This window comes from Electrona antarctica (genome assembly GCF_951216825.1).
Source record: "Electrona antarctica genome assembly, chromosome: 5".
Taxonomy (NCBI): domain Eukaryota; kingdom Metazoa; phylum Chordata; class Actinopteri; order Myctophiformes; family Myctophidae; genus Electrona; species Electrona antarctica.
Window position 1 is genome coordinate 36,484,329 of NC_136810.1, and position 13,593 is coordinate 36,497,921.

Below are 13,593 nucleotides of genomic sequence, written 5' to 3' on the forward strand. Positions count from 1 at the left end.
TTTCACCTCTCAGGGACACCTCATTGGGTCTTGTCAGTGATATCTGTTGGGTCCCCCCCCTCCCCGGTCCCATCCCATCCTCCCCTGTCTGTAGCCCTCCTCCTCGCACAGCCCCTGCCAGCCCCGAAGGAGCCAAGAATGCAGGAGGGTTTGCAGCCAGTGTGTGGGATTTAGCTCGTCAGAAGCTCAGGGTCACCTCCACACACCCCCTCACTTTGAAATGGACCCCTGGTGGCAGCTCCTGGGAGATCCCAGTGATGTCTCTATCAGCCTGTCAAAAGAGATAGCCCGGGGCTCCACCAGGTCCCCCTGAGCCAATCAAACTCTTCACAAAGCACAGACGGATGCTCTTTCACCAGCGGTGGTACCCGGCTGGGATGCTCAGCCCTCCAATCAGTGCGAACAAACTCCCTTCGCTGGGGTCCAGGGCTCAGTTCAGCGCCAAACTACACTGAACAAGTCTGTTTCGAAAGAGAGTTACTCACTTACCAATGGTCTTTCTGCAAGTTTTGAAGAGAGAGAAAACATTACAACTTCAGAGATATATATAAAAACACTGAACTCGTTACACCCCCACAGGATTAAATCTCAACCGATAGAAGATGTAGTCAGTTCATACAACTTTTGGACTGTAAATATCATGAAAGAAACATGATATCACAGGCAATGAAAGAGCAAGGTCATATCACAGAGGCATTGAAAGTGCAAATCGCCAAATATCAAAGACAATACTATTAAACCGGTTTGAAATGTCTGCATGAAATGTACTTATGAGCTATGAGAAAACTTGAAATAGAAAAAAAGGGCCTCTCAATTATGACACTGTGAATATCAATACTCAAACTGCGTACGTATATCCCTGTATCGCTCTACTTGGGAGAGCCATTGTTAAAACAGACATGAAGAAATGTGTGTGTACTTTACGTTATGTCTAGGTGTGTGTGAGCGAGTGTGTAAGCGTTAGATAGGGGTGATTTTAATGGAAATGTGAGGCACTAAGTGCTGCATAGGAGAGTGCTCTCTGTATGAGATGAGCTCTGTCTCTCTCATCTGGACCCCGTTATTGTGAGAAGGCAACAAAGCGCTGCATTAGGAAGCAACAGTGGAGCTCCAGAGCTTTGATGTGAGCTCGGTAACCAAGGCACAGCGCTGCTGCCCGGTGTGTGAGAGCCCTGTTCCAATGGCTGTGTTGTGTAATCAGATGTGTTTACTGTGGATTCAGAGGAAAGAAGTGCTGTAATCCATCCTCACTACAGTGCAATTGTAGGAGAAAAAAAAATAACAGGCTGAGACAACAACTCAAACTGAAAAGAAATTGAATATTTATTCAGGTTTCTCGCAAAATTGATTCCTGGGGGTGCAAACAAAAATCAATATGAACCGAAATTTCACCAGTGATCGGTCTAACAGGTCTCTAGACAGTGTCACTATATACAAAATAATAAAATCTGATGAATAAGATCTGCATTTTGTGTTTATCAAATACATTTTTAAAATTTAAAAATTCTTTGAAATATAAAACAAGGATAAACAAGAAGGCATTATACAATATTAACATTAAAAAAAGCTGCATGTAGTATCAATAATAAGCCATTATTACTGTATCATTTCAATATGTTCAGTGTGTAAGAAGAGAAGAAAATCTATATGCAAGGTTTTGCAGAACTTAATCTCAATAATTTATAATTAGTGAAAAGTGCATTTCAATACCCACTGACCTTTATTTATTAAATACATGCATAATGCAAATATTGACATTTATTATTATTATTTTCAAAGGTTTATTTTCAAAGTTTATATTTTAACTCCACCTCAAGGCAAAAAAATAATCCTCAAGAGTTTCTCCAAAGTCAATAAAAAGCAAAACAGCAGAGGTCTAAGGTAAGCCAAACCCCCTACGACTTTAATTCCTTTTCTAAATTGTATCCATGGACGCGGGCAGCGGCCTCATTTCTTTACCTCTGGCTCTGTGATTGACAGCGCCATGTGCTGCCCTCCTAGCCGCTGTAGCGCACAGCCCTTGTCGGTGGGAAGGGGTGGGGAGGGCAGACACACAAGCCAGAGAGCGGCTGGCTGCACCCCAGCAGCAGGGGTTCAGGGGGGCAGAACGGTGCTAGTGGTGGTGGTGGTGGTGGGGGGGAGTGCAGGGGGTCGTGGTTCCTTGCTGGCACTGGAGCGTTGTAGTCAGGCGGACTTGGGCCGTACCATTTTCAAAAGGAGCCCCGGCCCTTTTCATCCAGCACGTCCTATAGGAGCTTACTTTCTCCTCCGCGGCGGGCCCTGGACGCCGGGCGCTCTCAGCTCGCTGTACTGCACCTGTAAAAACAAACAGGAATTTGGTCAGAGGCAGGTAATCCGAGCTCAGTGGAGCGCACGGTAATGGCTCCCCTGAGGAGAGCTGGTGCAGGGGAAAAGCGAGGCGGGCTCGCCTGTAATGAATCATTTTTTAAACACAGGAGCAGAGGGGATTAATCACAAGGAGGAAGGATTTGAGAAGTCAAGGGTTCCGTACCAGCGTACACCGCCCGCCCGCCCTCCCTCCCTCCGTCTCCACCACAATCACAATATTAGAAGCAGACATCAACTGTTGAGATGACCTGCCAGGCCAGTGAGGGAGTTGTAAACTGCATAATCACTCACTGCAAGTTTTGTCCCCTTAAGAAAAACTTCATAAAAAAGGCTAAGAATAGCCCGAGCCATGTGTTGTTTGGGTAGAGGCGCAAATAACACTGGTAGGCATTTCACTTTAGCTGTGACACCACAGGACCTCAAAGATGACTTTGATTTCTTCAGTGCAAAAAGAGAGAGCGAGAGAGAGAGAGAGACCTGAAACCTGACATCTGAACTTACAACCTTGTTTCCTTTCCGTTGGCTGTTGGCAGAATGTTCCACATCAAAGATTTCTCTCATGTTTCATTCTATTTCTTTTCCCAGAGATTCCTTCGTGTTCAGATGCATTTGCAAAAATAAACTCACATTGTAAAGTCCTGTTATCTTTGACATTCAGGTAATAACTGGCAATTGTCCATTTTCTTTTTTTTCCTTCCAAATTTCCACCATAATGCAAAACAGATTGATCATGAGCAAAATCGCAAGGGGCCTGGATTTGCAAACTTGCTTTCGAAGCATGTTTACTGAGTTCCGACAATGCACTGAACGTATTGAGTAAAGGTAAGAACGCTATGCTAATTAGCCAGTCTCCATTATTAGAATGGGAGATGGAATGTGGGAACAAAGTGGCCGCCGTCTGCATCTGAACATGAAACTGTCCTCAGAACTGACAGATGCTTCTTATTTCGGGACAGACACGCTGTTGTCAGAAGTCCCCGTTTGAGGGCTGCTTTGTAGATCTGCGCAGGCACTAATTGCCAAGTCATATTGTGAAAGAGACAGGAGTCAATATTCAGCCTTTGTGCTGCTTTGGTGTCCACACCTATCTGAGCATTGAAGTTCAGAATCAACAAAAACAAAAGGTGTGGTCTATTGTTTTGGGTCTCCCGTGTATAAGATGTTGGGGTTATTTGTTTCACAGAACACAATGAAACATACTTATGGTGGATTTTAAGTGCGTTTTGTTTTCTTATTACCGTACTTCAACTACAGTATTTTTAGAAACACATTTTCTCCTTTAAACTTAAAGTAAAAAACAAACGAAAAAAGATCGTTTCTGCAGGATTTGAAAGCGAGCCATGTTCAAAGCGTGAACATTGCATCCTATTGGGAAGAAGACATGCAGAGGATTCTGCAACAAATTTTATTCACCATCTTGTTTTGCCAACTCAGTCAGCCAAATCTCAAAAACAACACAGGCTTTCTCCAGTTCCTCCCAGCAACATCACCACCCAAAAAAGAAAAATCCACAATGGCTCGCAGTCAGGGGGACATCAAGGGGGCAGCAGAGAAAGAAGACTGGGGCGAGAGTCGGTATCCAGATCCACACTGTCAAGCATTCTGGCTGAATTCTGTCTGCCGAGTAATCTAGGAGAGGCAAAGCGCTGTGCGCTACTCCATTTCCTGCCCACGTACAGTATAATACTCAGCTAGAAGAGAGAGAGCGAGAGCGGATGAACACCCAGCACCACTTACAGCACCCTGGCAGCTCTCCTCGGGCCTGTGATGTAACTGCAAATGACATATCAGCCATTGCTAATATATGATCACATATGGCACCCAGCAGGACGGCAGGGGGGCTCCGCGACTACATTAATTGACTCTCACACCCTGATGCGACTGAGGCCACGTTTCAGTGCTGACACAACAGCCAGAGACATCAGGGGCCCCTCCGTCGGCCCCTGGCCAATCACCCACCTCAGTGTCACAGAGCAGCAATCAGCGAGAGAGAGACATAGAGTGAGAGAGAGGAAGAGAGAGAGAGAGAAAATTGCTCATCATGGGAAAGGCTGCAGAGATGTGGCGTCGGACAGATCAGAACATACCCCATCCAGGCGCTAGGGCGACTGCATCAAACCGCACTGAGAAATAATTGGGCCGGGGGTGCTTTAAAGGCGAGAGTCCATTAATAATCAAACAAAGCCAGAGGATATATTTCCTCAACTCCTGGGAATTCTGTTAGAGCAAATAATGCAGATATCTTCTGGGAATTCCCTCCCTCTATCTGTATGTAAAATTGGACCCTTACCTTTTGAACATCAGAAGGCACCCTCTTGAGGAAATCCAGCATTCCATTATTGTCAATAGCATACGGGTTGCGCAGCTTCGCGGTAAATTTGTCAGCGCCTGTGAAAACAAGAACACATTAATAAATAAAGGTGTCATACTGACCAGAATATTTTTACACGGGGCATACAAAAAACAAAAGAGTTGTGTAACCTTATCCTTGGTGTCTCCTCCGATGTGTGTGAAACCACACCTCGCAATGTGATTTGAATTGATCCCAGAATGAATTCACAGACTCCCCAGAGGAGGATGTGGAGTTGATAGATAACCAATGCAAGCTGTCATTCACCGGAACTGTTGCTGCTAATTGGTGTGAGCAAAAGTAGCAAGTCTACTGTCTTTTTATTTAACCCATTTTAAACTTTATACATTCTTTTGCTTGAGAAAATGTATTAATTTGAACTTAACTTAAGTTCACCTAAAGTCAAAATGTGGTCCGGCGAGTTGGAATAGCAGGTCCAACTTGCAATTTTAGTACAGCATACTGTACAAGTTAACGCAGGTCTGGACAAGTTAGTTAAGGACAAAAAGTAGCAGCTCCAGTTCCACAATATCGTGCAAAGCTTTTCTCAAATCACATATTTCTTCAATCCGAGTATTCCTTGTGCATCTATTTTTTGCTTTTCACATGGCTGCGTTACAGTCATCTCTGGGGTGTTGCTGTAATGGGACCATTATATTCACAGCTTGGTACTGCCTGCACACACTACCTCAATGTGCACACAAAGAACCTAAGGACGTAAAATATGTGCAAACAACTTGAAAGGTTTGCCTCGCAACCACAGAGATGGGGGTTAACAGGGAAGGCAGAAGACTGTTTCAGAGTGTGTGTTTTCGTTTGATATGGTGGTATTGATTGCGTTGAAGGCAGCATGGAGGAACAGTGGTTGTGGGCTAACTGCTCGGAGGAGGAGATGCCGTTGAGGGCGGGCATCTCTCCCTGACCACTGAGAGGACCGTCTCTCCTGTATGACTGCTGCAGATAATGAGAGGCTAGCCCAGGAGCCTACAGACTGCCCAAGGACATCATGTATTATATAGAGAGCCTCTACCTCCGCTTTGTGTTCACACAGACCCGAGGCCTTGCTGCGGCAGCCCACACTGGGCAGACTGAACGTCTGCAGTTGTCTGATCTCTGTGCACTGTGCAGAGGTGTGGGGATGGCAGACTTGTTCAATTGTTGCGCTTCATTAAAAATGTTACGATTCAGTGCACTTTACATGAGTTGTAAACAAAAAGGAGGGAGGGAGGGGGGGGGGGGGGGGTCTGTTACCGCCTTTGGGGGCGACAATTCTCTATAATGGAAAGTAAACTTGATTGATTTTGTTATATTTTTTCCAATATTGCGATTTTAGATCTTACCCCATAGGAGCACAACGTAGCGCAGTGGGATGTAATACAACCCGGCTGTTGCCAGGAACAGAAGCAGACATGTGAGGCAGGACATGAACGGCACCGACCAGTTGAATGTGCTGTAGAGAAACAATTATCTCTGATTAGAGGCACTATAAATTCAATACTATCAACACTACCCAGTTAACTCTGAGAGCGAACAAATGTATGGACACCCGCAAGTGTCCATTTGGTTACATGTGTTCACTCTCAGAGTTGCACAATATAAACCTACATAAACATACATAGAATAACAAGATATTACTACAGTAAAATCAACAATTTTCATTTCAGAGTTATTTCAGTCGCAGGGTTAAATTAGCACTACTTTACCGTGTTGGCCTTGGAAGTCATGTTGTGCTTTCATTTAATACGTTTAGAAGAACAAGTAATATGAAGCAGTGAAATTACTTTTTGATTCGTTCTCCCACGCTTGCGATGTCATCCAAGATGGTCTGGATGGTGAGAATGACTTCCTGCACCATGTGTATCTTATCCATCAGGCCTTTTTTCCCACCAGATTCCTAAAAATATAACAAATTTGAGAGACAAACACACATTTTATATTTAGAAAATACAAAAAAAGGGAAATTCATAGATTGAATGCCAAATGTCAGAACTAGTTTTTCATTGGAATTTGGAGTGTATGTGAGAGGGCAGGTCATATCATGTTATATAATTTAACCATGATGATACTGACACCATGATAATAATAATAGCTCAAATTAGATACCGTCATTAGATACTGACACCAGGATACTGACACCAGGATACTGACACCAGGATACTGACACCATGATGCTGACACCAAGATACTGACACCATGATACTGACACCATGATACTGACACCAGGATACTGACACCAGGATACTGACACCAGGATACTGACACCATGATACTGACCATGATACTGACACCAGGACACCGACTAGGATACTGACACCAGGACACCGACTAGGATACTGACACTAGGATACTGACACCAGGACACCGACTAGGATACTGACACTAGGATACTGACACCAGGATACTGACACCAGGACACTGACTAGGATACTGACACCAGGACACTGACTAGGATACTGACACCAGGACACTGACTAGGATACCGACACCAGGACACTGACTAGGATACCGACACCAGGGCACTGACTAGGATACTGACACCAGGGCACTGACTAGGATACTGACACCAGGATACTGACACCAGGACACTGACTAGGATACTGACACCAGGACACTGACTAGGATACTGACACCAGGGCACTGACTAGGATACTGACACCAGGATACTGACACCAGGACACTGACTAGGATACTGACACCAGGATACTGACACCAGGACACTGACTAGGATACTGACACCAGGACACTGACTAGGATACTGACACCAGGGCACTGACTAGGATACTGACACCAGGATACTGACACCAGGACACTGACTAGGATACTGACACCAGGACACTGACTAGGATACTGACACCAGGACACTGACACCAGGACACTGACACCAGGATACTGACACCAGGACACTGACACCAGGATACTGACACCAGGATACTGACACCAGGATACTGACACCAGGATACTGACACCAGGATACTGACACCAGGACACTGACTAGGATACTGACACCAGGATACTGACACCAGGACACTGACACCAGGATACCGCCACCAGGATACCGACACCAGGATACCGACACCAGGATACTGACACCAGGATACTGACACCAGGACACTGACTAGGATACTGACACCAGGATACTGACACCAGGACACTGACACCAGGACACCGACTAGGATACTGACACACCAGGACACTGACACCAGGATACTGACACCAGGATACTGCCACCAGGATACTGCCACCAGGATACCGCCACCAGGATACTGCCACCAAGATACTGCCACCAGGATACTGACACCAGGACACTGACTAGGATACTGACACCAGAACACTGACACCAGGATACTGCCACCAGGATACTGCCACCAGGATACTGATACCAGGATACTGACACCAGGACACTGACACCAGGACACTGACTAGGATACTGACACCAGGATACTGACACCAGGATACTGACACCAGGATACTGACACCAGGATACTGACTAGGATATTGACACCAGGAAACTGACACCAGGACACTGACTAGGATACTGACACCAGGATACTGACACCAGGATACTGACACCAGGATACTGACTAGGATATTGACACCAGGAAACTGACACCAGGACACTGACTAGGATACTGACACCAGGATACGGACACAAGGATACGGACACCAGGATACGGACACCAGGATACTGACACCAGGATACTGACACCAGGATACGGACACCAGGACACTGACTAGGAAACTGACACCAGGATACCGACACCAGGATACTGACTAGGATACTGACACCAGGATACTGACACCAGGATACTGCCACCAGGATACTGCCACCAGGATACGGACACCAGGATACGGACACCAGGATACCGACACCAGGATACTGACACCAGGATACTGACACCAGGATACTGACACCAGGACACTGACTAGGATACTGACACCAGGATACTGACACCAGGATACTGACTAGGATATTAACACCAGGAAACTGACACCAGGACACTGACTAGGATACTGACACCAGGATACGGACACAAGGATACGGACACCAGGATACTGACACCAGGATATTGACACCAGGATACTGACACCAGGATACTGACCACATGATATTGATACCAGGATACTGAGTCAGGATACTGACACTAGGACACTGACCACAGGATATTGACCAGGATACTGACACCAGGATACTACTGACACTAGGATACTGACACACACAGCATCACAAACAAGTAAGACGCGGGAACGCGGGAAGCGAACGCAGCTCGTAAATTGCAATAACAATTAGAATAAATTACGTACTTTTTTAAAGGTTTTTTTTTAGTTCTCTTTTTTGTTTTTTTAAGATTGTTTTTGTAAGTTCTCTTAAGTTTTTTTTAAGTTAAGTTTTTTTTAAAGTTAAGTTAAGTGTGTGTGTGTGTGTGTGTGTGTGTGTGTGTGTGTTTTGTGTGTGATACAGCTGCGCCCTCTGGTGGCGGACAGGTGGTGTTACAGCGTGACACACACAAAGACAGACAGACACACAGACATGTTCTGCTAGGTCTCATAGTTAGTGCTCACTGCGTTCGCAATCACTGCGTTCGCAATGATAAAATATTAGGCTTGACTGACCATTTACGGGTTTATGCAGTAATGTAATTATCTTTAATGCTATCTATCTATCTTTAAGGACATTTCCACAAGGCTTCATTACTAGTTGAGGCAAGGTGATATGAAGTCTGTCTCAAGACCCGCCCTACTCTGCCTCTCATTTATTAGGGGTGTAACGATACATTCATTCATTCATTCAAACCTTTATTTATTCTTGAAAGACATTGAGGTCACCCTCATTTGCAGTGTCGTTGAGATACACATAATACAACATTTCAAAGCAACATTTCATAAACAAAAACAGAACAGCAACATTTCCTCATCGCATGATGTAGCATGTTTGTTTAAAAACAGTTGCAGACACTTAAGTCTGCAACTTAAGGGTAAGTCTGCAATCAAAGATTTAAATTGACCGTATGTTATGGGAGAACAGATTTTTAATTTAAGCTGTAGGTCATTCCACGTGGTTGGGGCACTAAAACTAAAGGCTGTTTTCCCCAACTCTGTGTTTACATTTGGGACCTTTAGTGTGAGCCAGTGACTGGAGCGTGTCCTATATGTTACAGGGCAGAGCTTTAATATACATCGGTAAAGTTGCATCAATTGCTTTAAAAATACAGATACCAATGTTTATTTCGCCTTACATCTTAACAGCGATACGATACGTATCACGAATCACGATACATGGTTGACGATACGATACATGGACGATATTGAATTTGTTCTAAGGGTGGGTAAACCAATCTGAGGCAGAGTAAAAGTTTAATCTTATCCCATGGTATAAACCTGTGCTAATGTTTAAAATGTGTCAATTTGAGAATAAAATGACATACTGTAATAATAACATGTATTTTATGTAAAATACAGAAAATACAAGATCTGAAAGTACTGTATCAAACTACATGTGACTTTTTTGTATTTGAAATACATTAATTTAAAATACTGCCCATCTTTGCACACGCACGCAGGCACGCACGCACGCACGCACGCACGCGCAATGAGGTACAGTCTTTGTGAATTGTCGGAGATGGTAGACAAGAACACTTACACATGTATCACACATGATTTATCTATTGAATGGCCTATAATGAGCAAACAGTGTATATGGTGAGACTGGGCTTTTGAAGATGAGACAGATTGTGTGTTTTGGGGCTGTTATGTGGATGACTGAGATTTCAGTCATCCAGTTTGTCTGAGCCACACACACACACACACAATGGATCTGTTGCATGAGTGCAGCACAATCAAGACTCCGACCGCCAGACTCTCTAGCAGATGAAAAGTACATGAAATGGCCAACTGCAATCAGGCAGACAAGATGACCCAGAGGGAAACAAGAGCAGAGGCCTTGACAACTTAGGAGACGGTATGCAGTGCTCCTCTGCCAGGCTCGGTGCACAGTCAAATGCTCAGTGTTAGTTCAACTCACCATGTGTACAAATGGTTCACCCAGATCCGCCGGGAGAATCTAGACGCAGCTGCGCGACATGAGACTAATTAATTAGAGCGACAGAGAGGAGTGTGTGTGTGTACTGGTGTGCGTGTGTGCATCAATTTAACAAAGGTGCAGACGATCAGAAATCAGCAGAGAGTGATCGACGTTTGCGCTACTCTATACCGAATTGAAGTGGACTCAGTCCCAGACTTTTTTTTTCTCCCTGGTAAAAACGTCTGGGTTTCCGAGGCTATGTTATCACTGAGAGGAAAAGATTACTTGTCCACATAGCCTCACAAAGGACGAGTGGCCCCACACTTGTACTGCGAGGTGACTTGTTTTCTACCCGGTGGTAATTCACAATCACAGCGAGAACGCTATACAATAGTTTTGAGTCACAGTGAAAAACTAGAAGCGTTAGCCAAATATAGCCTCATCGCCTAAGCTACCATAGCTCGGGCAGTTTGGTTTGGCCCACACATAGCATTAGCTTAACTTTGCCAACGGTGCTATAAAACAGTATCATCAGCGCTAGCCATAGCTACTCTTAACCCACGCTACAGCGAGGGTTAGCATTAGCCACGCAAGCGTTAGCTACAGCCAGTATTAACCCACATCCAGCGAGGGTTAGCATTGTCTGCTGCTGCAATACACAATAAGCCCGAAGCCCTATAAGCTACCGAGTTAACCACGTGCAGCAAACGCTAGCGCATAGCACTGCTACCAACCAGAGCTACTGCTGATTACAACAAATATGGTTGATCGTGATGCTAACGCCCCAGCCTGTACAGAACCTGTGTGTCTACTGTCTAGGCCTAAACCATGCCCAGTCCACTCGGAGCGAGAAAAATTACTGCAGCAAATGCACTGAGTTATCACGACAAGCCAAAAAGAAACGTCTGCGGCGTGCTCGGAACTATTTCCTAGCCTCGCTTGATGACGACGATATCGAGCAACGTCGTCGCCCTGACCGCCCTGTGGTAGATCCGTGGCCCAGCCACAAGCTACAAAACAATGCTAACACCACCTCCTCCCAGATGAGCAGTGTGAACACTCGGTTGGGCGCTAAGCCTAAATCGACTAAGTCCGACAAACCTTCGGCTACAGCTAGCATGACGCAGGCCAGCAAGAGCGCGACAGGTCAGTGCACTCTTGCCGAACCAGAACCTCCCCAGGTAGACCTACCTTGGCCCCTGGCCTCCCTGGACCGCTCGTGGGGCGGTACCATGGATGATGCAGAGCCAGTAGAGGATCTCCCGTCCTGCCAGGAGGATCCTCTCCTCGATGAAGGTGACTTCTACTCTACTCTCTACTGCAATCTCTCCAGTGTAGACAAGAATGTGTAGACACACTCCAGTGGTGGAGGTCCCACGACGCACTAACAGAGGGAGTTCCCACAGGGAGAATCCTCTCCAGGAAAGTCCTCACAACAGACGCCAGTCTATCAGGCTGGGGCGCCACGCTCCAGGGTAGGGCGGCCAGCGGTGTCTGGGACCAGAGCCACAGATCCCACCACATCAACTATCTGGAGTTGCTGGTGGTGCTACTAGCATTACGCCACTTCAAACGCTACGTCAAAGACTGCCACGTTCTTGTAAGGTCAGACAACACCACGACGGTGTGTTACATCAACAAGCAGGGCGGACTACGGTCCTCCACACTGCATGCTCTGGCGAAACGACTGACGTTATGGTGCCACAGGCACCTCCTCTCGGTCAAAGCTTGCCACGTCCCAGGGCTCCTGAACGGAGGAGCAGATCTGTTGTCCAGGGGACCACTCCGTTACTCGGATTGGTCCCTCCACCCGCAGATAGCGGCCCAGATATGGCACAGATTCGGGACACCGGTGGCAGATCTCTTCGCCTCAGAGGAGAACGGGAAGTGTCACCTGTTCTTCTCCCTCCACGGAGCGACAGCGCTAGGCCTAGACGCCCTGGCCCAGGAGTGGCCACAGGGGCTGCTGTACGTGTTCCCTCCCCTCGACCTGATCAGGGCAACCCTAGACAAGGTCAGGACCCGTCGGTTGTACCTGCTCCTCGTAGTCCCGGCCTGGGGCTCTTGGAGGTCGGACATAGCCCCTCTCATATACGACCGGCCGTGGTTGCTCCCGCTCAGGCGGGACCAGCTCACACAGGCAGGTTTCGAGATATTCCACCCAGACCCGAGGGCACTGAACCTTTGGGTCTGGCCCGTGAGAGGATGAACCTGTAGGACGTAGGCCTACCCACGAATGTGGTTGCCACAATTCAGGGGGCCAGAGCTCCGTCTACCATCAAGGTGTACGACATAGCATGGAAGGTTTTCGAGCGCTGGTGCGCTGCAGGTTGTGCCTTTTCAGGCCTCGAAGAGGGACGTCCTTACCTTTCTACAAGGTCTCCTAGATAAAGGCAATTCTTTATCCTCGCTGAAAGTGAACCTAGCGACCATATCATCCTGCCATATTGGCATTGATAACAAGGCCCTGAGCGAGGACACCCTCATAAGGGATCATGGGGAAGCTGGTGACTAAGGTCAGGCTGTCCCAATGGATTGTGGAGTCCATTCAGATGGCTTACTCCAGCAGTGGTACTCTACCACCTGTGGGGTTGAGAGCTCATTCTACCCGCAGTGTGGCTGCATCCTGGGCTCTATACAAGGGCATATCGGTACAGGATGTCTGTCTAGCGGCGAACTGGTCATCGCCTTCAACTTGTGCAAGGTTTTATAACCTGGACGTTACTGGTGGCTTGGTGGCTCATGCAGTCCTGCAAGTTGCTGACCACGCTCAGGCCCCCTAGTTCTTGTCTTCAGGGACATGTCAGTTAGGGGGTGGAGACCAGTATGGTCAGGTCAGAGTCTGGGCAACTTCAGTTGTGTGCAAGGTCCTTGG

General features: G+C 46.6%; 1 protein-coding gene across 4 annotated transcripts in view; it reads right to left on the bottom strand.

Annotated features, from left to right (window-relative positions):
* Positions 1-1,299: 1,299 nt before the first annotated feature.
* mctp2a (multiple C2 domains, transmembrane 2a) overlaps positions 1,300-13,593 on the bottom strand; it is a 52,213-nt gene continuing 39,919 nt past the window's right edge. For all 4 annotated transcript variants that reach the window (XM_079501730.1, XM_079501733.1, XM_079501731.1 and 1 more), the window contains exons 20-23: positions 6,481-6,593; positions 6,040-6,149; positions 4,640-4,737; positions 1,300-2,316 (exon numbers count right to left, since the gene is read on the bottom strand). In XM_079501730.1, coding sequence (XP_079357856.1) covers positions 2,257-2,316; positions 4,640-4,737; positions 6,040-6,149; positions 6,481-6,593 — 381 coding nt within the window. In that variant the 3' untranslated portion in view covers positions 1,300-2,256. The remainder of the gene's footprint in view (positions 2,317-4,639; positions 4,738-6,039; positions 6,150-6,480; positions 6,594-13,593) is intronic.